Raw genomic sequence first — 27,770 nt, 5'->3', positions numbered from 1 at the left:
AAGATAGAAAGGGCAGAAACCTGAGCGTTGATAGTGCTGAGAGCAAAACACTTGTGAAGAACCAGCCATTTTCCCACCCTCCACTACCATGTATTTTTGCTTTTATTTATTTTTTTACACTATTTGCAGTTCAGCATTTTTTACATTTAATATAAAAAAAAAACTTTTCCTCTTAAAGCCCTCTCTGTCCATCATGCTTGCTTAAACAGGCAGGGATAGCCTTAAAAGACTGTAAGTGAAATACTCAAGTAGATCATATCTACTAAAGTAAAACAGGACATTTAGAAGAGCATCAATTTTTTTAGGTCTTTAAAACAGTTGCATGTGTTTCCTTGTAAATAAAAGTCCTCATTGATATTTAGTGGTTACCAATAATGTGAATACTATGTTAGCTATATTTACATGCAGGCTGAAGCCTTCAGCATACAGATGGCACTGCAGCCTAAAGGTGGCAGTGTACTCTTCTGCTCAACATTCTTGCACATCATGGCAGACTTTATCCCTGTGTGCCATTCTCCGGCAATGTAAGTTTGTGCTCCCACTCACTGTCTGTCTGTTGCTGCCGTTTTCTGTTGGTTTTCCTCCAGCCTGGAGGACAAATCAGTAATGGTTACTGGTAATGGTCTAATTTTGTCACAGTTCCAAAGCATATGAAGTAGATCTCTGGAAATGACATGTGTGACACTCTGGGTTCTCTCTCTTACGCATCTGATAAAGCTGAAGTGGCATATAGTAAATCCTATGAAATATACATAATTGGATTAGTCTATCTCTGGCAGAAAAAGTAGTAGTAAGTGTAAGTGTGAATAATCTCTTCCCAATTTAATCTGAAAGTTCTGGGATATTGGTCAACCAGCAGGCCTTTAAAGTTTGCAAGCTTGTAGATTTGCCCTGTACTAGAATGTTATAGAAGGAGGAAATTAGCCTATAATGTTAAGGGTGTAACAGGGTCTTTTCCACTACATAGTTACAATATCTCCCTGAGCCCTAGTTGAGCTGTGGCAGCATGTTTTAATTGGAGGTACCTGAAATGCCATGAATTTGGGATATTCAGCTATCATTGCAACTGAGAGAAGGATTTAAAACATCCACCATCATATAGCTGATGCACATATTTCAGAATTTTTAAGGCCCCGAGATATGCATCAGGCAAATTGAAAAAATGAGAAAAAATAGGGTTAAACCATAGTGGTTCGTTAGGTGAGATGAATTGAGAGACTCTGACACTAAGGATAAACAATATCCATATTTTTTTAATGAGATTCTTAACATGTCTGTACTATCAGTTGATTGAAAAGATCTTCTTTAAATTAAATTAGTCAGTGCTTCTTCAAAAAACAGGGCTGCTTCAGAGGTTTGTTAGAGAACCTTAGTAAACAAACAGCATCATGAAGGCCAAGGAACACTCCAGGCAGGTCAGGGATAAGGTTGTGGAGAAGTTTAAAGAAGGGTTAGGTTATAAAAAAATATCGCAAGCTTTGAACATCTCACAGAGCACTCAAAAATCCATCATCCGAAAATGGAAAGAGTATGGTACAACTGCAAACTTACCAAGACATGGCCGTCCACCTAAACTGACAGGCCGGGCAAGGAGAGCATTATTCATAGAAGCAGCCAAGAGGCCCATGGTAACACTGAAGGAGCTGCAGCGATCCACAGCTCAGATGGGAGAATTTGTTGCCAGGACAATTATTAGTCATGCCCTCCACAAATCTGGCCTTTATGGAAAAGTGGCAAGAAAATAGTAATTGTTGAAAGAAAGCCATAAGACGTGCTGTTTGCAGTTTGCGAGAAGCCATGTGGGGGACACAGCAAACATGAGGAAATAGATGCACTGGTCAGATGAGACCAAAATTGGACTTTTTGGTTTAAAAGAAAAAATGTTATGTGTGGCGGAAAACGAGCACTGCACATCACCCTAAACACACTGTACCCACCATGAAACATGGTAGTGGCAGCATCATGTTGTGAGGATGTTTTACTTCAGCAGGGACAGGGAAGCTGGTCAGAGTTGATGGGAAGATGGATGGAGCCAAATACAGGGCAATCTTAGAAGAAAACCTGTTAGAGTCTGCAAAAGTCTTGAGACTAGGGTGGAGGTTCACCTTCCAGCAGGGCAATGACCCTAAACGTACAGGCAGAGCTACAATGGAATGGTTTAGATCAAAGCATATTCATGTGTTAGTATGGCCAAGTCAAAGTCCAGACCTAAATCCAATTGAGAATCTGTGGCAAGACTTGGAAATTGCTGTTCAAAAATGCTCTCTATCCAATCTGACAGAGCATGAGCTATTTTTCAAAGAAGAATGGGCAAAAATACCCAAAAAGACTTTCAGCTGTAATTGCAGTGAAAGGTGGTATTGACACAGGGGGGCTGAATACAAATGTACGACACACTTTTCAGATATTTATTTGTAAAAAAAATTGAAAACCATTTATCATTTTCTTTCCACTTCACAATTATGGGCCACTTTGTGTTGGTCTATCACATAAAATCCCAATAAAATACATTTACGTTTTTAGTGATAACATGACAAAATGTGGAAAATTTCAAGGGGTGTGAACATTTTTCAAGGCACTTTAATTGATAATGAAGAGGGGTGGAGTCTGATATATATAGAGTTTCAGCCTCTCAAGTTTTGTCAGCTACAGTGGCTATCTGTTCCCATTAGCTTTTATGAGAGCCGTGACTCTAGTCATATAAGCAACTCACATCACCACCTTAAAGGTATCCCAGCTAACTAGGTTCGAGACACCCTGGGAATTTTCAAGCCAATAATGTGATATAGCATCTACACATGTATAAAGGACCATGGGCTCCATGAGCCAATACAGACTCATGCACCAGATGGAAGCATCCCTATGTCTGGATACAAATACAAGCTCCACAGGCAAATGATTGGAGATTGCACTCTGTAAATAGGTCACAATAGTGGTTTTATTTAATAAGTCTTGAGATGTAAAAAAAAGTCTTGAGATGTAAAAAACATAACAAGTCTGGAAAGGGATTTGTGAGAATCCGATTAACAAGAATTGTCTCTGCACCATGTCTCTATCAAATAATACTCTCTCCTTCAAAAAGGGAGGCTGATATCTAGAACCATGTCATCTTTCTATAGAAGGGTTCATCACTGCATTAAACTCTCCCCCTAAAATAAAAGCCCCCTGGACCATAGGGAGGATATGTGCCATAGAGTCAGATTGCCTTTAAGCATTAAATGGTAAAGGAATATAAATATTCATATAAATATAGTATACAGTATATACATGTCACAATATCAGGGCTACATAATATCCTTGTGAATCTGTATTGACTTTCATGATTTGTACTGGGCGAGATTTGAGAATCAGGATAGACACCTCTGGAATACGTAGAATAGATAGCATGGAAGGCATAAGTGATCTGGGGCCTTTTTAAGGCCAACACCCTAAAACCAGTCAAATAAGTAGAAGAATGTGAGCTTTCATACGCTTGAAGTGATCAAGCAATTTAAGATTCATGACTGAGTAAGGAAGAGTGATGGTTTAAAAAGGATTTTGGCTCAAAAAGAAGATAGCGGGGCAGTGCCTTATTCAAACAGTGGCAAATAAGACAAAAATATCAGAAGCCTTAGTAAATACCCTAAGTGATGGACATGGAAAATCAAGTCAAACACTTATTGTAGGTGAACATGAAAAGAAAAAAGAAAAAAAGAAAAAAGAACATCCCATTCCCCCCTTCAGCCCACTGCCCCAAATTACAATGAGCCTTGACCTTGCAACAGTAACATCAACAAGTGACATGGCTGAACAAGGGGAAGAATCCCCATGCATAAACTGGTAGCAGTAAAAAAAAATAATAATAAACATCAGGAAGTTTGATGTGAGGCAAGTTCTGAATGAGCAACAGAAGCACCATTACAGGATGTATGGCCAATGTCCAACGCAATGGCCCTCCTCCTGTACCCCTGACACAGGCTGTATGATGGTGGCCCCACAGGTGAAGAATGGCAGTCACAACAAAGTTCCTGAACTGGACAACTCCAAGTTTGTGGCAGAGTTCTTCCATCTCCTAAAACAGCCACAAAACACAGCATAATAAAGTCATCATTATAGAAAGTGTAGACAGTTATTGAGAAAAATAATCAGTAAAATGTGTGGGGTCATCTCAGGCTGTCAAACCAGTCAGAGGCTTCAGTAGGGGATAGAAAGAATTGAGCTTTACTGATGACTCATAACTTGGCTGGGTATAGCATGCTGTAGCTAAGTAGTTTATTCCTGAGATGACATTTGACCATCATGAAGGTGGCTCTCTGTTTATGAGTGGCGGCTGAGAGATTGGGAAAAATGGAGATCCAGTTACCATCAAACTTAATTTCAGGGAGATTGAGAGCAGCCCTCAGAAAATGTTCTTTATCTCTGAAGTGAAGCCCTTTCACCAATAATAGTCTTGGAGGGGTCCCCGAGGGCGGTGGGCACATGGTAAACCTATGTACCCGTTCAGTCACAAACAAGGAGGACAGAGTCTCCATACTGACCAACGAATTCAGCCAGTTTTTCAGAAACATTTCTGGGTCTTTACCTTGTGCTCCCTTTCGGGAACCATATAAACTGCAGATTGCTTCATCAGAGGCGGTTCTCCAAGTCCCCCAACTTTGCAAAGTGTTCATTCAATTCAATTTGCTGGGACCTAAAATTAGTGGACAGAGGATGTACTATGTCCTCAATGTCACTGATTCTTTGTTCAGCATTAGATATCCTAGAGTGGATTTTTTGCATGTCATGCTACACTATAGAGAGGTCCAGCCAGACAGTCTCAATTTGCATTGTTAAAGCAGCCTGACAAGAATGTATAGCCTCCGTATTATATTTCAGGGTGTGCTCTGACTCTGAATCCTGGTCTGCCACATCAGATACAGTTAGGGCAGCTGGAGAGGAACCCACAGTATGTCAATCTCTATCCCAGCCACCATCTTCCTCCCAGGGCTCTGCTCCCTCTGCAGATGGAGAATTGGCCAATTGACACAGCAGGGGAGCCACTGGAAAATCAGCAAAATATTCTCTGATAGTGGTAGGAGGTCCAGGGTTAGTGGAAGAACACGGCAGTTCAGGGATGTGAGATTCACCGGTGGTGACTTCTTCTGCTTGTTTCTAGATGGAAGAGGACACAAGGCAGAAGACCTGGTACCATCTTCAGAGCTTCCTGGGAATGCTTGAACGAGCTCTCTCCTGAGGATTTAAAAGTCAGGTGGCTCATCTGGACTCTGGACCAAAGCAAGAGGTAAGCCAGGATGGCAGTTAAATCTCTGTCAGGATCGGGCGGTGCTAGGGGTGTTCTGTAGATGTGCTGCCGCCCATGCCCCCCACAAATCTGCACACTTAAAATAAAACTTCAGGCAAATGTAATCTCAAATATGTAATCATATGCCTCAAATATATGTCCTATCTTTTTCTTACAGCTGCAGGCATCTTTTTTGTGCTCATTTTAATACCGATCCTTGCTCAAGATATAGTAATAATATACATATGATGCTTGATTGTATTAAATAAAGCTTTTTGATTTCCTAGACTTATCTCCTACCAATAGCCCTTAAAGTGGTTCGAAAATCTTACATTTTTTTTTTACCTTAATGCATTCTCGGCATTAAGTTAAAAAACCTTCTGTGTCCAGGATCCCCCCAGCACCCCTTATACTTGTTTGAGCCCATTCTTGATCCAGCGCTCTGCTCAAGCGCAGCAACTCTCTCTTTTCTCTTCCTCTTCACAGGGCAGATTGATTGGGAGCCAGTGATGTCTGCTACTGTCAATCAAATTCATACCCAGAAGTGTCCCTGGAAGCGTGATCTGGTTGCTTGAGAGAGTTTTATATACTGTTTGCTTATGTAAGTGCAATTGTTTTATTTATTAAATCAGTGAATTTGATTTTATACTAAATGGAACATTTGTTTGTTTATTTTTTTCATTTTTTTTCTAACATGTTATACATGGGATGCTGAACGAAGGGGAATGTGGATATTGATGTATCCTCCTGGTTATTCATCTACTTTATGGAAGCCTGTGTCTTGCCCTTTAGCAGTTGTTTTTACATCAGGCTATAAATGACTTTTCTATAATTTGAGAGTCATATTTCTCTTATAAGCCTCTTGCTGTGTCCTAAAGATGGGGGAGTTAATTTGAAGAATTTGTATTCGGTGCAGCACAATTGGATGGTCTAATATTGTATAATTTGAAGTATTTGCATCACAGAGAGGGTGGTGGATACGCTGATTTATTCTAAATCTTTCATAACTCCTACCGCATACGCCTCATCTCTCTTGATTGGGTCTGGCTCAGTGATAATCTCTGGGTGGTCCTAGAAAAGATGCTGCAATTAACAGCTGACAGATCTAAACTTTCTTGCTATGATTCATTATGACCTCAATACATCAGATTGGACAGTAGATGTTACTCTGCTAGAATCAATGACCAATTGAACTTTGTTACTTTCACACATGTTAAATGTTATTTATATAAAAAAAAATACTTTTACACATTTAAACTAAGCAATTTTGCTGTTGCTGTCTATTTTATTGTATCTTTTCTGTAAATATTTTCTTGCACTCTTTTTGCTTTTCATTAAACGATATTTAAAAATTGTTAACCTGATTCTCTGAATGCTTTAAAACAAGATTTAAATAGCCTATGGCTTCTTTGAAGAAAGCTACAGGATTTTAAAACTCTGTTTTATTCCTGTCTGGTGTAGCCATTTCATAAAGGTCAAAATAGCTATATCAGATACTGTGAACAATGCATGTTTTCAATAAAACACGTGGTGGCAGCTATAGCTTGTATTTTTAAAAAATTAAGTGTGAGGATAACCTCCCACAGTAATGATCATTCCCAGGCTGCTGGCACTTATATTGTTGTTTCATAAGCTGGAAATTATTGGTGCAGGGACAGGAAGAGACTGCTATCATCGCAGTCCACTTTTTATATAGGAATTTGTGAGCAAACTCAGGTTCCTAGGCAGCCCATAGATGGATCATTTGTTTTTGTTCAACCAGCAGGTTGAATGAAAAAAACTGACCAGATTCCCCTATCCACACATTTGACATGGATAAGGAAATGATCCCTGCTATTGTATTATGACAACAGGGGGGCTTTCCTGCCATCAGAATACACTTATCAGCAGACATTTAGTTCGGAATTGAAATTCAGGAAGAATTTTTCGATATTCGTAAATTTAGATGTATCTGAATTTCCAAACCCCAAAAGGAACAAATTTAAACAAATCTGAAATAAATAATAACTAAACAAAATTTTGTTTAAATTCAAATTGAATTTGAAATCAAAATTAATTTGAATTTGAAAATAATTTGAATTTGTAAACAAATTTAAAATGTAAACATGTTGCTAACTATTGCTGATTTCCTTCAAAAACTGTGTGCAAGTGTACCTAAAAGAATTGATGCTGTTTTGAAGCCAAAGGGTATTCAAATAATGACTTAATTTTTTTCTGTCCGCTCATTCTGCACTTTTTAAATTGATAAAAATAAACAAGTACTATATAATATATATTTTTGAAAGCATTCTTACTTTACATTATTTCTTCACACCTGCCTTAAACATTTGCACAGTTCTGTATATAAAGACAGCAACATGTTGAAGTCAGATATAACTCTGAACACGTCACATATTCTGAATAAACCTTGTAAGGATATTTTAGCTTGCTGTCCTTTATTTTAGCTATAAGAATATGTATCCATCCTAGAATAATATGTATATGTGACATCTATCAAAAGTTAGTTTCAAATCCTTGTAAATAACATGATTTCCCCGAAATGACGCATGAAGGTTTTTGCTTGTTTATAGTTTCTGTATGAAGAAATAATGTATTATTTTTAGGTGTTTTTTAATCATCTGATGTATACGTAATGTCTGTATATTAATGAAAGGGTTGAACTTTTTTTGTGATGTCGTTTTGATTATATAAGTGATTGTCTACGGAAGTAAAAAGCAGAACATTCCAGACATTTGACTGTTGTGTCATTATTTTCTCACTGGAATGGTCTCCGGGCCTGATTTGGGTTTGAAAGAACACTCTAGGCAGATATGCTAAAGAAGAGGTTCACTTGCTCCTAGAAGAAGATCGTTAGCCCCCTAACAGAGTTTTGGTGGCAGCGTGTGGGACGGTCATTGTTCATGAGATGATCATCATCCAAGATCATCATCCAAGTTTCTAAAGTCCGGTGAGTCTGATTTAATTATTATTATTTCTTTCACCGTGACTTTAGTTTAAAAGACCGTTTTCTTATATGGGGTTAACAGAAGGTATAGTGTTAAAAACATTTATGTAAATGTATGAATCTCGCAGAAGTCCGTTCGGGGAACGGAAGAAAGGGCTCTGAGTAGTCCAAAGGAACTCTGAGATAGTTCTAAAAAGAAAGGACTCTGAGTTAGTCCAAAGGACTCTGAGTTAGTCCAAGGGGTTCTGAGAAACCCAAAGTAATATAATACAGTACTGTAAGAAGATTTATAAAGATATCTGATAGAGTGTCCCGGAAAAACCCAAACCTCTTTGCTTACCTTATCTATCGCTAATCGCTTAGATTTTTTATATATATAAAGTAAGATAAGATAATCTGTACGTGTATTGTGTGGATTTTGTCGGACGCTGCGAGGTGAGGTGGCGTTCACCACTGTATTGTTATGGGTCAATCATCAGGGAAGAAGATTCCCCTTCCAGATGTAGGAGAGACGTGTAAATATTATGTAGCCAGAATATGTGGAACTGATTATGTGTATATTAACCCTTGGGTAGATAATCTGGCGGGATGGACTGAAGGCATGAGGAGTAGTGACCCGTTTCCCCGACAGGGTCAGAATGACATTTTTCATATGGACATGGTCAAGGGACTTTGTTTAGGGGATAGGGAAGCTTTCCCATATTATACGGGAGACCCCCAATGGGATAAGGAATATATGAGGAAAGGTGGGGAAAATTGGTTATTGTATGCCCCCTACTGGTATGAGAGAGCGGATAAGAAAATAAGAAAGAGTCCAAATCCAAGGGACAAGGAAGCTCCGGGGTTACATGCTTGTGAGAAGAGACTTAAATTAGGTTTCCCGTCCTTAGTTCCATGTGTATCAGCTCTCCCAGTAGCTCCCTCAGTTGATCCCCCAGTTGTTCCGTCACCTCCACCTTATATACTGCAGCCAAATAAGGGAGCACCAAAACAGATATACCCCTCGTTCTCAAAAGAGGACATTGAGTTTTTGGCTGCAATTGCAGCAGTTCGTCCATTTGAGAATAGAGTGTCACCTGCAGAGGCATCTGTTTCCTCTGTATCCGTTCCACAGCAAGGTGCAGTGGTGGGTCAGGCACTGCCTGTGGTCTTACCAGAGTCACAGGTTGCTGTCCTATCAGATCAGCCACTGCCTGTAGTTTCACAAATGCAACAGCCGATGGGTGCTGCCTCCTCCACAATGGATGAGGAGTTATCTGAAAAGACATCTGCGGGGGAACATAAAATAAAGATGCCCCGTGGACCTTTTAGGGAGGATCCGGCTCAGATCAGGAGTACAACTCAGAAATTAAAACAAGCTGCAGAGGGTGAGATCGCACAACACGCAGTTTCAAAACAAACAGCTGACAGAAAGAAAGAGGAAGTAGCTACGCAGCTAGCAATGCAAAGCTTTCCTTTTCTGACTGTCGGTGACGTAATGGTGATAAAATGTATCGATATTGAAGATATCAATCGTATTGTCAAACATTGCCCCAAACCTTCCACATCAGCTTTGGGGGCAATAGCTTATTTAAAGAAAGCTTGTAAGGGTAGAAATTATACACAGGAAGATATAAGGATTATTATAGATAGTTTGGTGGGAACTACCTCCCCATGGGATTGGACTAAAGTGCCCACCATAGATGTCCTAGAGGCACCCACTACCAAAGCAGAGGCTTATTCACTAAACACTGTTGAAGGAAGGAACCTTATGTGGGAAGAGCTAGAGAAGGAAATGAAGAGAGTTTTCATAAACAAGTCGTCACTCCCTACTGCAGTAGCTTGCAAACAGAAATCATCAGAGTCAGTTTTGGAATTTTGGAAAAGATTTCAGGAGGTCTGGACTCAAGATGCTGGACTCAATACTCAGGATGGAATGCACAGTCTTTTAATACAGACTTATCTTAGCAACCTGGCCCCTAAATATGCCCTTGTTGTGAGACAGCAGATTTCAGATTGGGCGACAAGCAGTATGACTGACTTTCAAAAAAATTGACTGAAAAAGACGCAGCGGGGTGTTTTGACATTCCCAAGCAGACACCAGCACCGATACATTACCAGGATAATTTCCCAGGAAATCAAAGGGGAAACTTTTATAAGAAAAGGGGACAGGATAGAGGGGGTTATAGAGGTGGATATAGGGGAAGAGGACAGCCACAAAGAGGGGACTTCCAGCAGAGACAACCTAAACCAGGGTGTTTTAATTGTGGGGACCCGGACATTGGAAAGCTCAATGCCCCTGGTATGACCGAGAGTGTACAAATTCAGGGCCACCGGCTGCACCTACTCCCCCTCAGGCACCACCCCCAGTACAGCAGCAGCATGGTGTTAAGTACCCCATTTCTTGGAAACAACAGCAGTCACAATGAAGCTGCCCGGAAGGTAGTATCCTGGCATTTCCACTTGTCTCTCATTCTTATCATGAACAGCCTATAATTTCATTGCTTGTAGACGGGCATGAGGTACCATTTGTGCCTGATTCAGGAGCGACATGCAGTACCATTAGCAAGGATTTTTATAGGGGAGAGATTGTGGATGCTGAGCCTTCAATGGGAATAAATGGGATACTCACCAAAACTTTTAAAACACCCCCGCTTTCACTAAGCACCCGTAGTGGTGCTGATTGTAATCTGCAACATTGCTTTAGAATTATTCCTGGTTGTCCCGTGAGTCTCTTAGGTAGGGACTTGCTGGGAAAATTGGGCATTACAATGAAAATTACTGCAAAAGGAGGATTATATGTAAAATCTGACAGGGTTCACCTTTTTACATCGCTCTCACACCCAGAAGAGGAAGATGTCAAATTGAGTGAGGAGGGAGTATGGGCAGTGAATCCTCTTGATGTAGGGTTCATTTCCTGTACGCCCTATAAAGCCACTTTGAAACCAGGAGCTTTACCTGTGTATCATAAACAGTACCCCATATCCAGAGAAAAAGAAGAGGGTATAGAGCCCATTGTGGAAGATTTCTTGAAGAAAGGTATTTTGAGAGAAATCATTTCTCCTTATAACACTCCTATCAATCCTGTTAAAAAGCCGGATGGCAGTTACAGGTTTGTACAGGACCTTAGAACCATAAACAACTTAGTGGTACCAATTGCCCCAATAGTGCCTGATGTGCCATCATTACTCACCTCCATACCATCCGATGCTGAGTATTTTTCTGTAATTGACCTCTCAAATGCGTTTTTTTCAATTCCTGTGGACAAGGAAACACAGCCACTCTTGCCTTCCGATTTAAAAATCGGACGCTGACCTGGTGCAGATTGCCCCAGGGCTATATAGACTCACCTGTTGTCTATTCTATTGTCCTCCAAACCACTCTTAGAGCTTGGACACCTGAACATGGTTCAGTCTTGCTGCAGTATGCGGATGATCTGCTACTCTGCAGCTTGACAAGGGAGGCCGCCCTGGAGGATGGGAGAAATCTTTTGAAATGTCTTTTTGAAAGTGGTCATAAAGTGTCAAAGAAAAAGTTGCAATGGTGTCAGAAAACAGTTGAATATCTAGGGTTTGTTCTCACAAAAGGAGAAAGAAGAGTCAGTCATAAAAGAGTTACGGCTCTGATGGGTCTGCCCCGCCCACTCAACAGGAAGGACATGCTCACCTTCCTAGGTATGATTGGTTACTGCCGCCAATGGATACCTGACTGCTCTTACTATGACAATCTCCTGAGACAGGCCACAGGTTCAGATATGCCAGACTGTGTTAAATGGACAGATGAAATGTGTAATGCTTTTGTGTATTTGAAAAATGCTATGGTAACAGCTCCAGGACTCGGCCTTCCTAAATATAATGTGATGTTTTATTTGTATGCCAGGGAAAATTGTACAACGATGGCAGGTGTCCTCGCTCAGGAGCATGGAAGCAAGCTTCACCCTGTTGCTTTTTTTTCAAAGGTGGTACCAGTACCAGTTCAGGGCATGCCCGCATGTTTCAGAGCTTTAGCGTCTTGTGCTATGTTGGTTGACATGGCTGCAACTTTCAATTTGGGCCATGATACTACTTAGTATACTACTCATAATGTGTCCACATTACTGAGAAATATACATACGCAACATATGTCCGCCCAAAGGTTGAGCGGCTATGAGGTGATACTGTTGTCAAATCCAAAACTGCATATCAAATATGCTTCCCCTAATGCAGGCCCAGCTCCAATTTTAAATGCACTGCTAGGATTAAAAGGAGAGCAGGATGAAGTGGTGCCACAACATGACTGCACCAACCTCATCCACCAAGACACATCTCCCAGACCTGACTTGTCCCCTACTGCTTTGCCAAATGTGCAAAATGTGTATGTGGATGGATCTTGTTCTAGGCCAAATGATTACACATATCATGCAGGATATGCGGTTGTGCAACTTCCAGATGTTATACTTGAGGCCAAACCTATCCCATATCAATCAGCCCAAGCTGCGGAATTGATTGCTCTCACCAGGGCATGCCAAATGTTTGAGGGTCAAGATGTGAACATTTACACTGACTCCAAATATGGGTATGGCGTGGTATATGATTTCGGCGTCATATGGAGTAGGCGTGGCTTTATTGCAGCTGATGGAAAAAGCATCTCTCATTCCTCTCTAGTAGAGTCATTGTTAAAAGCTATTCAGTTGCCCAGAACTCTTGCCATAATACATTGCAGAGCACATACAGGCCAACAAACAGAAGTAGCTCGAGGAAATGCTCTAGCTGATTCAGCAGCCAGAAAAGCAGCTATCTCTCAACCAGCTCAAATCTAAATGCCAATGTTACAGCCTGAACTATCTTGTTTTGACCATGTACTGTCTGACCTACAAGATTATGCCTCAGAGGCCGACATGAGAGATTGGGAAAAAGTAGGTGCACAAATAGATCCAAAAACAGGACTTTTGTGCAAAGAGGGGAAGGTATGTATTCCAATGGCAAGTGCGTCACTTTTTATTGCCCAGTATCATGGAATAGGTCACAGAGGCTGGAAGGCAACTTGTGAGTTACTAGGCAAGGATTTTTACATTTCAGATCTCCCTTTGTTGACAAGGGATTACGTGTCCAGGTGCATTACTTGCATTAGGAACAACCCAAATAACCCAAACAAAGCGAAACACGAACATTTGATATATCCCAGTACACCTTTCACCCACCTACAAGTTGATTTCACACACATGCCCAAGTTAGGGAAAAGACAGGAATATTTTTTGGTGGTCTTGGACATGTTTTCGAGATGGGTTGAAATTTTTGTAACTACAAAGGAAGACCCACAAACAGTAGTGAAAATTCTCACACAGGAAATTATTCCTCGATGGGGATGTCCACTTCAGATAAACTCAGACAGAGGTCCTGCATTCACCTCAAAAGTATGTCAGGACTTGGTACATGCACTCCAAATAGAATGGAAGTTTCACATTCCATATCATCCCCAAAGTTCAGGGATAGTGGAAAGGGTAAATAGGACCGTGAAAGATAAAATAAGGAAGGCCACAGGAGGAACCTTTGTCCATTGGAAGAGGGTTCTCCCAGCGGTTTTGGCAGAGATAAGAAGTACTCCCTCCAAAACTACAGGCTACTCTCCTTTTGAAGTGTTGATGGGCCGTCCCTTTCCTACTCCCTGGGCCAGAGCACCTCTTATGATAGAGCAGGGGGATTTGGATCTAGTACAGTCAGAGTATGTGAGGAAACTAATTAAAACTTTGGATACAGTTGAGAGAAATGTTGCTCGCACCTCTCCTTTTTCTTCACAGGAACCTACCCACACTTTTAAAGTAGGAGACACGGTGGTGGTCCAACAGTTGAATAGAAGCAAGAAACAGGAATATCCTTTTGGACCTCCTACTACGGTGATTGCAGTGACCAGAACAGCTATCCTGGTGGAGAATTGCCAATCCTGGATCCATGCCAGCCGAGTGAAAAAGGTTGTCCAAAGCCCCAAGAGCAGGAAGGAGATTTTAAATACAGGAGGCCCTCAAGCAGAAGTCCAAGCAGATGAAGGAGAAGTTCCTGGAAAAGCAGGTCCGGCCAGAGAAGATGACCTCGCTTATTCCACCACAGACTTCTGGCAAGGCATTCTGCCTCCTGTTCCTGATCACCCTGATGGTGTTCCTGCCCATTTGGATCATCATTAACTGTATCTACCACCCTGAAGATTTGGGTGCGATTAAAAATATTTGTGGTAACACATATACACAGAAGAACATTACAGTGATACAAGTTAGAAATAAGAGAGACATTGAAGATAATTTTGCTGATAAAATGCTTTTGTTAAAATTTAAATATGCTTATGCTCGGAAATCAGGATTTCAAAAATGTTGGATCTGTAGTAAACTGCACCCTAGCACTGTTAGGATACCCCTAATGGCTATACCTTTAAATATTACTCCCCTGTTGAGAGAAGAGATTCTCCTTGACCTTCTGAATGTCAGCAGAATAACTAATGACACCATTTCCTTTCATATCATCAATAGAAGTCATAATCCTACCTGGTGTTTTAATTTAGGGAATTCTACTAGAAATGCTCATATCTGTAGTCAATCGGTTTTGAACATTTCTAATTGCTATGCCCCTAGTGGGAAGTTTTGTTCTTTATATCAAACACACCACGATGAGGTCAGAGTACGGGCTGATTTTGAAAAGATTCTTGCCTCTGAAGATGAAAGTAGTAAATCTGTACAGTATTTGTTTCAGGTTTTAGCAGCAGTTACAGCAGTAGATCAAGAGACTGCTGTGAATACGCCCTTCTCGTTTGGTAACCACACTTATGTTTGTTGTGGAAAGACTTGTTATCCCTGGATTCCACAAGAGGTCCAAGGCTGGTGTTATCTGGCCTCACTGGTGCCCATAATGGGGGTGATAGGTGATAGTGATGGGAGTCATTTACTTGAAGCTAGTATACACCCAAGGTATCCATTGAAACATCGTAACAAGAGAGAGTTATTCCTTGAGAAGGATATGGCCTGGGCATGGTTCCCTTCCTGGACAGGATGGGGAATAGATTTGATGAAAAGGTTAAATAATTATTCAGGAATTATTGATGAGATGATGGAAAAGTATTCTGATGACATTTCTAAACTTAATGTTGAAAATAGGGCTATTAGAAAACAACTAGAATTGCATGATTTAGCCATTGAGAGCATGAGTTCAGCCCTTACAGGATTATGTGAAATGACTGAGGATTATGAATGTTGTACTTGGGTACACAATACCAGTATAGAGGTACCAGATTATTATGATGTGATAGCTCAGCATAGAAAAGAGGTGGCCAAGCTGCAACAAGAGGCTCGCAACATAGCCCAGACCTGGAGTCCTTTTGGAAATGTTGATTTTGGATTTGGAGGGATATTCTCTTGGATAAGGGATATTGCCATAATTTTAATTATTGTCGTGTTCTTTTTCCTTTTCCTTTATCTTGTGTACAAGCTTATTATGTGCCTTATTAATAGAGCCACTCGCATTTCAGATCCCTCATCTCCCAATAAAACTTATCTCAGTATGTATCATCAGAAGCAAGCTGAGAATATCGCCATGATAAGGAAGTGAGATCATACATATATATATATATACATGTGTGATCAAAGAGGGGATTGTAAGGATATTTTAGCTTGCTGTCCTTTATTTTAGCTATAAGAATATGTATCCATCCTAGAATAATATGTATATGTGACATCTATCAAAAGTTAGTTTCAAATCCTTGTAAATAACATGATTTCCCCGAAATGACGCATGAAGGTTTTTGCTTGTTTATAGTTTCTGTATGAAGAAATAATGTATTATTTTTAGGTGTTTTTTAATCATCTGATGTATACGTAATGTCTGTATATTAATGAAAGGGTTGAACTTTTTTTGTGATGTCGTTTTGATTATATAAGTGATTGTCTACGGAAGTAAAAAGCAGAACATTCCAGACATTTGACTGTTGTGTCATTATTTTCTCACTGGAATGGTCTCCGGGCCTGATTTGGGTTTGAAAGAACACTCTAGGCAGATATGCTAAAGAAGAGGTTCACTTGCTCCTAGAAGAAGATCGTTAGCCCCCTAACAAACCTTATTAATACAAAGAAGATTAACCTGTCAAAAATCAAACTGTCAATATTTCTGGTGAAAGAATAATTCTAGCATCATTTCATTTCATATGCTTTTTAAAACCTAGACCCTTCAATTGTTTTCTGTTTCAATCCTTTTATTAAAGGTTTAAGCAGGTCATAGATGGTGCCATTTTCTTCTCTGCAACCACGGGTCAGTGTTGGTGGGGGAATCCCTCCCGCAAAGCTATTGTGTTCTGCTGTTGAGGGAGACGGGGAACCAAATTTTCTTCTGGGTTGTAATTGTTTTTGCGATAATGTGCAATATTTCTCATGTGATGTTTTATTGTATGAAACCAGTACACATTACACAAAAATCGTAAGTTCTGTTACGAGAAAAATTATTCGGTTTGCTCCTTCAGTAATTTTCTTTTGTAAGGTCTGAATTGGCTCTTGAAATTTGTGTACACACTATATGAAAATCTTATGATTTTTTTCGAAAAGTGAATTTTCCCTCTGATTATCACATATTGTAATTTGTAGGCCTCATTAGCGATTGCCAAATCGGTTACAGGGTAGATTTACCATTCCATAGATAGGGTCATACAAAGTTATGGACTATATTTTGCAAATTTGGGCAAAATGTAACATTTCCCACTCCTTCAAACAAAAACTTGTTTTTCGGCCACAGGGGAGGGGACAATGTTAACTGACAGGGTTTCCTCAGCTTTTGTATCATCACCAAAAATTATAATTTTTCTGGGAACATATCTGCATATGGCAAGAACCAGCTATGATATACAACTTAAAGTTATTCTTATTCATACTAATCAACTTGAAATAAAACCTTCCACTAATCTATCTCTACTGAAAAATGAATGAAATGATTAGGTAAGGGTTAGGGTTACTATTACGGCACTTTGTAAGCTCATCTTAGCTCTTGCACTAACTTACGTAATAAAACTGCTACCTTTATTTTTATAGATGACTTTACTTGATGATGAGAAGGTGAGCTGCCTTTAAATGCAGTGGAATAGGTCTACTGTGCATAAAATGTATCAAAATATAAAATAGGAATCAATTGTATGGTACATATCCAATCCATTATCATTGCCAGTATTTAACTCATTAGATCTTCTTAAATAGCATTGTATACTGTACGTATAGTATACTCATTTTAATTCTCCTTGTTCCCCACCCAAACCTATTCTGACAGCAGTGGATGGTGTGCACAAGTGAAGGCATAACATGCTTGTAATAACTATACTCAACTTAATTTTCATGCATGTGCATCTTAACCACTTCAGCCCCGCAAGATTTGGCTGCTAAATGACCGGGCCATTTTTTGCGATTCGGCACTGCACCGCTTTAACTGACAATTGCGCAGTCGTGCGACGTTGCACCCAAACAAAATTGACGTCCTTTTTATAGCTACGCTGGCTCATGGGATCGTGCAGCAGTAAAAAGACGGCGGATGGTCAGAAAGGGGTTAAAAACTCCCATCTCTGACTTTTACCTATAGGTAAGCCTATAATAAGGCTTACCTATAAGTATTGTAAATATATCCTAAACGTGCACCGTTTAAGAGATATTTACTGTACATGCAGCTGATGACGTCACCGGCGCATGCGCTCGGAAGGAACGGCCACCCAGGCCATTCCTTCAGAGTCCTGTGCCGTAAACGGCGGCTCCCAAGCACATGCCTGCAAGTGATGTCATTGAGGTTCCATACAGTCACACAGCAGGAGTCCACGAACCCAGAAGGAAGACCAGGTGAAGATGGGAGCATCTGCAGCGGTGACAGCACATCGCTAGAAGGCTTAATTTTCAGGTAAGTTTAACATAATGTGCTAGTATGAGGTGTATACTAGCACATTATGACATTATCTTTTAGGCGACAGATAAAAAAAACACCCAGAGGTTTACTACCGCTTTAAGGCATACAAAAAGATAGTATATTCGATCATGTGAATTTCATGTTAGTAATAGTAATTCAGTTTTCATACAACCCATAAAGTTACCACCATGATGTCAAATAGAAGAATTTAGTGGTGTTTCATGAACATATATTACATATTCTATTGGGCCCATAATAGAGGCTTTCATGTTGTGAAAACTTTTTTTTACCTGATAAAATCACAAATATTTAAACAGTCTATGAAAAAGCAGTATCTAACCAATTTTCAGATGTTCGATTCAAATCAAATTAGATTAGAATAAGAACAAAAATTTTGAATCAAATTGAAAACAAAAAAAGAAACAAAACCAAAACAAATTACAAAAACAAATCATTCTAACATAACAAATGTAGTTAAATTACATGTTTAACATTACAAATCCATCTGAAACAAAACAAAACAAATTTACTTATTTTTTACAGGTTTACTTATCACTGCGATCGCTGCTGGCCACCCGCGATTGCTGGAACGAAATCTAGAACGGGCATTTGTGTGTGTAAACACACAAATCCCTGTTCTGTCAGGGGAGAGGAGACATATTGTTTGTTCCTAGTAAGTAGGAACAACGATATATGTCTCTTCCCCCAGTCAGTCCTATCCCCATACAGTTAGAAACAATAACTAGGGAACACATTTAACCCCTTGATCGCCCCCTAGTGTTAACCCCTTCCCTGCCAGTGACATTTACACAGTAATCAGTGCATTTTCATAGCTCTCATTGCTGTATAAATGTCAATGATCCCAAAAATGTGTCAAAAGTAGGGATGGGCCGAACGGACCCCTGTTTGATTCGCACCAGAACTTTCGAACACCACAAAAGTTCGGACCCAAATAACGAACTCCATTAAAGTCAATGGGACCCAAATGGTAAAAATCAAAAGTGCCCATTTTGAAGGCTTATATGCAAGTAATTGGGCATACAATGGTTATAGGGGTCCAGGTCTTGCCCTGGGGGACATCTATTAATAAAAAACAAGTTTGTAAAAAACATCATTTTTAAATGAGCAGTGCTTTTTTTGATTTTTAAAGTGAAAGCATAAATTGAAAAATTTCTTCCAAAATAGTGCCTGGGGGGATCCTTTAGTCTACCTGTAAAGTGGCAGATCTTTACTATGTCTAGAATCTGCTGCAGCAATAATTGCATTTATAAAGCCAAAAAAAAAAATTTACCTTGAGAAGCAGACTCCTCGGGGTTACTCAGGATGACAGCATCTGGAACTTCCTCTTCCTAGCCAGGTACTACTCCCAAGGATCCTGGGGATGGAAAGCCATCGCTTACAGATTGACACATGTCTTCCTCTTCTTCAAAGCCTATGAAAGTGCCACAATCCTCCTCCTAATCCTCCTCCCCTCTCTCCTCCTCTGTGTTCTATGACATAGGAATTATGGTGTCTGGATAAAGTGGGCCTTGAGATAAAAGGAAGTCCTCCTCTTCCTCCTGCTGCTCTGCTTCCAGTGCCCTGTCCATAATACCATGAGGAGTCTGCTATAGGAGGAACACAACAGGGATTGTGTCGCTGATGCATGCACTGTCACTGCTCACCAACCTTGTGGCCTCCTGAAATGGTGACAATACAGTGCATGCATCCTTAATGATCAGCCATTGGCATGGGAGATGAGAGATGGACATGACATTGGGAAAAAAAGCTGAGGCAGCCTGAGCCTATCCTCATGCCATGCTGGCACAGGTACTCGTTGACAGCCCTCTGCTGCATGTATAGCCACTGCAGCATTCCCAAAGTTCAGTTCCACCTGGTGGGCATGTCACAAATCAGGCAGTTTATGGGCAGGTGGAATTCCCACTGAATTTCAGCCAACCAAGCACTGGCTGTGTATGACCGCCTGAAATGGCTACAGACTTTTCTGGCCTGCTTTAGTACATCTTGCAACTCTGGGTACGTACTTAGGAAATGCTGCACCACCAAATTGAGGACATGTGCCAGGCATGGCAGATGTGTCAACTTTCCTTGTCTAAGCGCGGACAGGAGGTTTAAGCCATCATTGGACACCACCATTCCTAGCTCCAGCTGTCATGGTGTGAACCACCTCTGGGCCTGTCCTTGCAGAGCTGCAGGAATCTCTGCTCCAGTGTGGTTCCTGTTCCCTAAACACACCAGCTGAAGCACTGCATGGCACCTTTTAGCCTGACTCTGGGAATAGCCCTTTGAATGCTTAGGGGGTACCTGATGTTCATAGAACAATTCTGCAGAGGAGGGCATGGAGGTGGTGGAGAAGGAAGAGGTGGAGGAGGAGGCGGTAGAGCTCACAGGTCTGGCATCATTACCACCAGCTGTATGGAGATTTAGGGGCACAACAAGCTGCAGCACCGAGCCCTGTCCTGCATCCTTTCGAGTTGCAAGAAGCTTTACCCAGTGTGCTGTGAACAAAATATATCATCCCTGCCCATGCTTGCTGAACCGCGTGTCAGCAGTAAGGTGGATTTTATGGCTGACTGCCTTGCCCAACGATGCCAGAACATTCCCTTCCACATGATGGTAGAGAGATGGAACGGCCTTATGTGAAAAGTAGTAGCGACTGGGAACCTGCCATTGTGGTACAGCACATTGTGTGAATTCAAGGAAGAGGGCGGAATCCACCAGGCTAAAAGGCAGAAGTTGGAGAGCCAACAGCTTTGACAAGCTTGCATTCAGACGCTCGGCATGTGGGAGGCAGGGACTGTATTTTTTTTCCTCTGCAGCAGATGGGGCAGAGAAATTTGCCGGCTACAGTCTACAGCTGGTGGTGTGCTTCTGGCAGATGTGCTGCTAGAACCTGGGACACCCTGTGCTATACCATCATCCCTGTCAGTGGAGGCTGCTGAAAGGTAATGACAGAAGTAAATGGAGATAAACTGGCGATAACGCACAAAATGATATGGCATTAAACTGGCAGTAACGCACACAAAACAATACGGCGTTAAACTGGCAGTAACACACACAGAACTATATGGCGTTAAACTGGCAGTAACGCACGCAGAACTATATGGCGTTAAACTGGCAGTAACGCACACAGAAGTGAATGGCGTTAAACTGGCAGTAATGCACAAAACTATATGGAGTTAAACTGGCAGTAATGCACACAGAACTATATGGCGTTAAAACGGGTAGTAACGCACACAGAACTATATGGCATTAAACTGGTGGTAACGCACACAGAACTATATGGCATTAAACTGGCAGTAACGCATGCAAAACTATATGGCGATAAACTGGCAGTAACGCACACAAAACGATATGATGTTAAACTGGCAGTAAAGCACACAGAACTATATGGCGTTAAACTGGCAGTAACGCACACAAAACTATATGGCGTTAAACTGGCAGTAACACACAGAAGTAAATGATGTTAAACTGGCAGTAAAGCAATCAAATAGACGGTGTTCAACCATCACTACACTGATGCTATCTGAACTGTCCCTACTCTAGTTATACACTAATGTCAAGATTACTGACACGGTCTCACTACACTACACTGAAACTATATGAGCTGTCCCTACTCTACACTAATGTATGTATGAAAGACACGGTCTCACTACACTACAGTGAAACTATCTGAGCTGTCCCTACTCTAGCTGCACACTATGCAAAGATGAATGATGGTCCTCCTCACTACACTCACACTATCCCTAGACTGATGCCCCATACACACAAGTGGATTTTCCGTCTGAAAAAAGTTGGATGGTTTTTCCGACGGAATTCCGCTCAAGCTTGGCTTGCATACACACGGTCACAGAAAAGTTCCATGAACTTTCGACCACCAAGAATGCGGTGACATACAACACTACGACTAGCCGAGAAAATTAAGTTCAATGCTTCTGAGCATGCGTTGAATTGTTTCCGAGCATGCGTAGGAATTTTGTACAGATGATCGGAATTTCAGATCGGAACTTTTTCCGACTGAAAAATAGAGAACATGCTCTCAATGTTTTGCTGGTGGGAATTCCGCTGGAGCATACACACGGTCGGAATTTCCGACCAAAAGCTCTCATCGGACTTTTGCTGGCGGAATTTCCGATCGTGTGCACGGGGCACTAAACTAATATTCTACACTGACAATTGAAGCGAAATAGCACAGTATAGCATACTAACTAGCTAACAGCACTGAACAGAGCCCTGTTCTATCTCTCTCCATGCCGAAATCACCAATTCAATTGCCATTGAAAGAATACTTTTACACTGTGGGGCGGGAAAGAGCCATGATTGGAAAAAAAAAAATTATTGGATAAAGTCATGATAACAGTGTCCAATCATGCATCTGACAGGGCTCTGTGCCCTGATTGGCTGAATCTTTCACTGCTTCAGCCAATCAGGGCTTGCAATGCACTGTTCAGCACCGCAATGCATTGGAGTCGGTTCAGGGGGCCGAACAAATGGTCGAACGACCCGTTTGTTTGGCGAACGACAGAACAACGAAAGTTCGGCCTGAACTTCTGCTCGGACCGAACTGTTCGCCCATCCCTAGTCAATAGTGTCTGATCTATCCACAGCAATGTCGAAGTACCGCTAAAAATTGCAGATCACCGCCAGTGCTAGTATAAAATAAAAATAATAATAAAAATGCCATAAAAATGCCATAAATCTTTCCCATAGTTTGTAGACTCTATAACAAACCAATCAATGTACGCTTAATGTGATTTTTTTTTTACCAAAAATATGTAGAAGAATATATCGGCCTAAACTGATGAAAAAATGTGTTTTTTAAAAACATTTTTGGGGATATTTATTATTGTAAAAAGTTAAAAATATTGTTTTTTTTTCAAAATTGTCGCTATTTTCTTGTTGATAGCGCAAAAATTAAAAACCACAGAGGTGATCAAATACCACCAAAAGAAAGATCTATTTGTGGGAAAAAAAGGACATCAATTTTGTTTGGGTACAACATTGCACGACCGTGCAATTGTCAGTTAAAGTGACGCAGTGCTGTATCGCAAAAAATGGTCTGGTCATTAAGCAGCCAAATCTTCCGGTCTGTAAGCAGTTAAAGAACATTCAGGATGATCGTCATAAAAAAAAAAAAAAAAAATAACAATAATTACAATTGGACTGCATTACTAATGTTAGCACTTGAAGACTACATTATATTCTTTTATGGGTATGCATTGAGCCAGTTTTCTTTGTGCCAGCTTTTTACGAAGCCACCTATTGCTGGGTTGCAACATGTGCTTTAACTTGGACAAACTTGGAACAAACTGTGCAGTTAAAGTACTTTTTAATTTGCAGTACATTTAAAAAGTCAATGTGGGTTATAGATCAATCAAGCAGTGAACACTAGCTGTTTGTGCTTAAGTGAGGTCAGAAATTATGCATTCACCAATGTTCAGACATTAGATATGTGGGCAGCAGGACATTCTTGGAAGAAATTATCCTTTTACCTTGTGAACCCATCATTTACCCTAACTGTAAAATGAGACTGCAGATTGCATACATTAACAAGCCACAAGATCTAGCACCCCTGATAATGTCTTTAACTGCTGATGTCTTGCTTTATTATCTAATGGACATAATAGATCAGTTGGATTCATTCTTTAACTACCAATGTGTGTAAATCATGGATAATCAATAAGCAAGGATTTATTAGTTGTCATTGAAAATGAATATTTCTTCTCCTCGGAAGCATTGAGATACACTGATACAGTCGTATAAGTAATAAGAAAAACTGAACATTCTAGTTTCATTATGACTTGGATATAATCCATATTTAAAGGATTGTTTGAACTTCTATCTGTAGTAAATATTAGTTCTGTTCAACGCATTCTTGCAAGGAATCACGTGCAGTCATCATTGCTTTGCACAAAAAGGGATTCACAGTCAAGGATATTGCTGCTACTAAGATTACATCTAAATCAACCATTTATTGGATCATCAAGAACTTCAAGAAGAGAGGTTCAATTGTTATGAAGAAGGCTTCAGGGAAAGTCCAGCAAGTGTTAGGACTGTCTCCTACAGTTGATTAAGCTGCAGGATCGGGGCACTACCAGTGCAGAGCTTGCTCAGGAATGGTAGCAGGCAGGTGTGAGTGCATCTGCACACACAGTGAAGCAAAGAATTTTGGAGGATGGCCTAGTGTCAAGAATGGCAGCTAAGAAGCCACTGATAATCTGCCAAAGGTACAGGGATTGGATTGATGAGGACTGGGGTAAAGTCATTTTCTCTGATGAATCCTCTTTCCGATTGTTTGGGGGATCTGGAAAAAACCTTGTCCAGAGAAGAAAAGGTGAGCGCTACCATCAGTCCTGTGTCATGCCAACAGTAAAGCATCCTCAGACCATTCGTGTGTGGGGTTGCTTCTCAGCCAAGTGAGTGGGCTCACTTACAAACAATGACTTTTCCAGCATGATGGAGCACCTTGCCATAAGGCAGTAGTGATAACTAAGTGGCTTGGGGAACAAAACATCAACATTTTGGGTCCATGGCCAGGAAACTCTCCAGACCTTAATCCCATTGAGAACTTGTGGTCAATCAAGATGCGGGCGAAAAAACCCCCCCACAAATTCTGACAACAGTCAGGTTGTGGCCCAGAAGTTGATTGACAGCATGCCACGGCGAATTGCAGAGGTCTTGAAAAAGAAGGGTCCACACTGCAAATATTGACTCTTTGCATAAACTTAATGTAATTGTCAAAAAAAGCCTCATGACATGCTTGTAATTATACTTCATTATACCATAGTAACATCTGACAAAAAGATCTAAAAACACTAAAGCAGCAGACTTTGTGAAAATTTATATTTGGGTCATTCTCAAAACTTTTGGCCAGAGCTGTAGATTGAAAGAGGGGGCTGAAAGGCTAAAATCACCTTTATGAAAAAGAAAATAATGCACATATTTTTGCAAGGAAAAAAATGCATTTATACATTTTTTTTGACAGGAGCCTGCAAAGCATTTCACCCGCTGTCAGTGGATTACCGGTGAAATGCCAAGCTCCTGCAAACTTTTCCATCTACTTCTGTACAGGCTTTCAGTTGGAGAGCTGGAGGGAGTGTCAATGGAGTAAGAGATTGCTGCCTACAGCACTTGTATTCCATTAAGAACTACATGTCCATCTGCTGTAGTGCCAGAGGGGACTTGTAGTTTACTAATTCACAGATCTGTGTAAATAAATGATGGGGTGGTGCAGATATGCATCGATTTTAGAAGTGACAACGATAGTGGGAGAGGGGAAAGAAAACCCCTGCATGCTGTTGTTGGATGGGGGGAGGCTTAGCAACATAAATATGGGGGTAACATGTTGCTAAAGGTGGAATCACTATGGTGTGAGTACACAAATACCAAACCAAAAGAAACAAACTAAGAAACAAAATGCCACACCCCATACACAATGAAAAAGTATGAATCTGGCTATGTGCCAAATACATCTGCAAACACTCTATGTGTTCACACATGTGACCAATAAATCATAATATACTCAACAGTGCCGCACAGTATAATTTATACTAAAAACAAATAAATTCATCCTCCAGGAGCCCCCAATGTAAGGGAAAAATTGGTCCTGGGAGATCTGTTTCAAGAAGCCTGTCCCTGAGAAACAAGCATTTCTGTCATTGCCTTCACATGTACAAATAGGTTAACGTTACCATATTGTTTTAGTGCCTGTCACAGGCATTGGGAGATCCCAGAGGATGGAGATGGATTGAAGCATTCCCATAGGAGTGAAGGTGAACAGCATTCCTGGTATAGCAGACCTGGCTTAAAGGGAAATTGCATTTGACCTGATGATTATTGCATCAGACTAGAAGTTGAGAGCATTGGCACATTGGTGATGGTTGTGCATGATTAAAGAGATGCACACACATATTCACTGAGAAGATACAATAATTTCAGGCCAAGTGGATGAATAATGGATATAGTCTTTAATATTTGAATATTTGAAGGAAGTTTATTTCTTTATAATTTTTAAAAATTTTTTGGTTGCACATGATGGTAAGAATGGGGTAACCATGTAAATGGAATTTGGAAACCTTTTTTTACATTGAGTTTTCAACTTAAATTGAAAACTATGGATCTCCTTAGTCTGCCTGTAAAGAAGCGCATCTTTCCCATGTTTGTAACAGTACCACAGCAAAATGACATTTCTAGGAAAGAATTTCATTAAAAACTGCTTGCAGCTGTAATGTACTGTTGGATCCCGGCAATATAGATAATAATCATTGAAAAAAAACGGCGTGGATCCCCCCAGTCCATTACTAGCCCTTTGGGTCTGGTATGAATATTAAGGGGAACCCCACGCCAAAAATACCAAAAAAAAAAAAAAAAAATGGCGTGCATGTCCCCCCCAAAATCCATACCAGGCCCTTCAGGTCTGATATGGATATTAGGGGAACCCGCACCAAAATTTAAAAAAAATGGCGTGGGGGCCCCCAGGCACTATATACTCTGAACAGCAGTATATATACTACACGGCTTGCCCTATATACTCTGCAGAAAAATTGGGCCTTAGGTGTTGGTGGTGCCAGAACACTGTAACCCCTCACAGTTACTCTTGTTGGGCGCAGGAATGGGCCCTGCTGTGAAATATTATATCAAAAATTGTAATTACATGACCCTGTTAAACAGGGGCAGAAAAATTAGGCCTTTGGTTTTGGTGGCACCAGAACACTGTAACCCCTGACAGTTACTCTTTTTAGGCGCAGGAACGAGCCCTGTTTAACTATTGAATTCAAAAATTGTAATTGTATGCCTCTGTTAAACACTGTATTATGTACTGTGTACACTGCCTGAAGTGTATTAGAAACTATACACCACCGAATGCACTGTATATATAGGCTACACTGAATGCAGAGTCTATACAGTATCTCACAAAAGTCAGTACACCCCTCACATTTTGGTAAATATTTTATTATATCTTTTCATGTGACAACACTGAAGAAATGACACTTTGCTACAATGTAAAGTAGCGAGTTTACAGCTTGTATAACAGTGTAAATTTGCTGTCCCCTCAAAATAACTCAACACACAGCCATTAATGTCTAAACCGCTGGCAACAAAAGTGAGTACACCCCTAAGTGAAAATGTCCAAATTGGGGCCCAATTAGCCATTTTCCCTCCCTGGTGTCATGTGACTCGGTAGTGTTACAAGGTCTCAGGTGTGAAGTTTAACATGGCACCTCATGGCAAAGAACTCTCTGAGGATCTGAAAAAAAGAATTGTTGCTCTACATAATGATGGCCTAGGCTATAAAAAGATTACCAAGACTCTGAAACTGAGCTACAGCACGGTGGCCAAGAACATACAGAGGTTTACCAGAACAGGTTCCACTCAGAAATGGCCTCACCATGATCGACCAAAGAAGTTGAGTGCACGTGCTCAGCATCATATCCAGAGGTTGTCTTTGGAAAATAGATGTATGAGTGCTGCCAGCATTGATGCAGAGGTTGAAGAGGTGGGGGAGTCAACCTGTCAGTGCTCAGACCATACACCACACACTGCATCAAATTAGTCTGCATGGCTGTCGTCCCAGAAGGAAGCCTATTCTAAAGATGATGCACAAAAAAGCCCACAAACAGTTTGCTGAAGACAAGCAGACTAAAGACATAGATTACTGGAACCATGCCCTGTGGTCTCATGAGACTAAGATAAACGTATT

General features: G+C 40.6%; 2 protein-coding genes across 2 annotated transcripts in view; one reads left to right on the top strand and one right to left on the bottom strand.

Annotated features, from left to right (window-relative positions):
- CDH20 (cadherin 20) overlaps positions 1–27,770 on the bottom strand; it is a 691,588-nt gene that overhangs the window by 432,541 nt on the left and 231,277 nt on the right. The gene's annotated exons all lie outside the window — the stretch shown is intronic.
- LOC141144835 (uncharacterized) lies at positions 7,726–16,241 on the top strand. Its single transcript, XM_073630896.1, has 2 exons — positions 7,726–8,207; positions 13,960–16,241. The coding sequence occupies exon 2, from the start codon at positions 14,201–14,203 to the stop codon at positions 15,749–15,751; it is 1,551 nt and encodes a 516-aa protein (XP_073486997.1). The 5' UTR covers positions 7,726–8,207; positions 13,960–14,200; the 3' UTR covers positions 15,752–16,241.

Source organism: Aquarana catesbeiana, linkage group LG05 (assembly GCF_042186555.1).
Source record: "Aquarana catesbeiana isolate 2022-GZ linkage group LG05, ASM4218655v1, whole genome shotgun sequence".
Taxonomy (NCBI): Eukaryota; Metazoa; Chordata; class Amphibia; order Anura; family Ranidae; genus Aquarana; species Aquarana catesbeiana.
This window is presented reverse-complemented; position numbering and strand designations above follow the sequence as displayed.

Bases quoted from the DNA above. Each gene is read 5' to 3' on its own strand.
- LOC141144835 (XM_073630896.1), top strand. From the start codon at position 14,201: ATGAAGGAGAAGTTCCTGGAAAAGCAGGTCCGGCCAGAGAAGATGACC.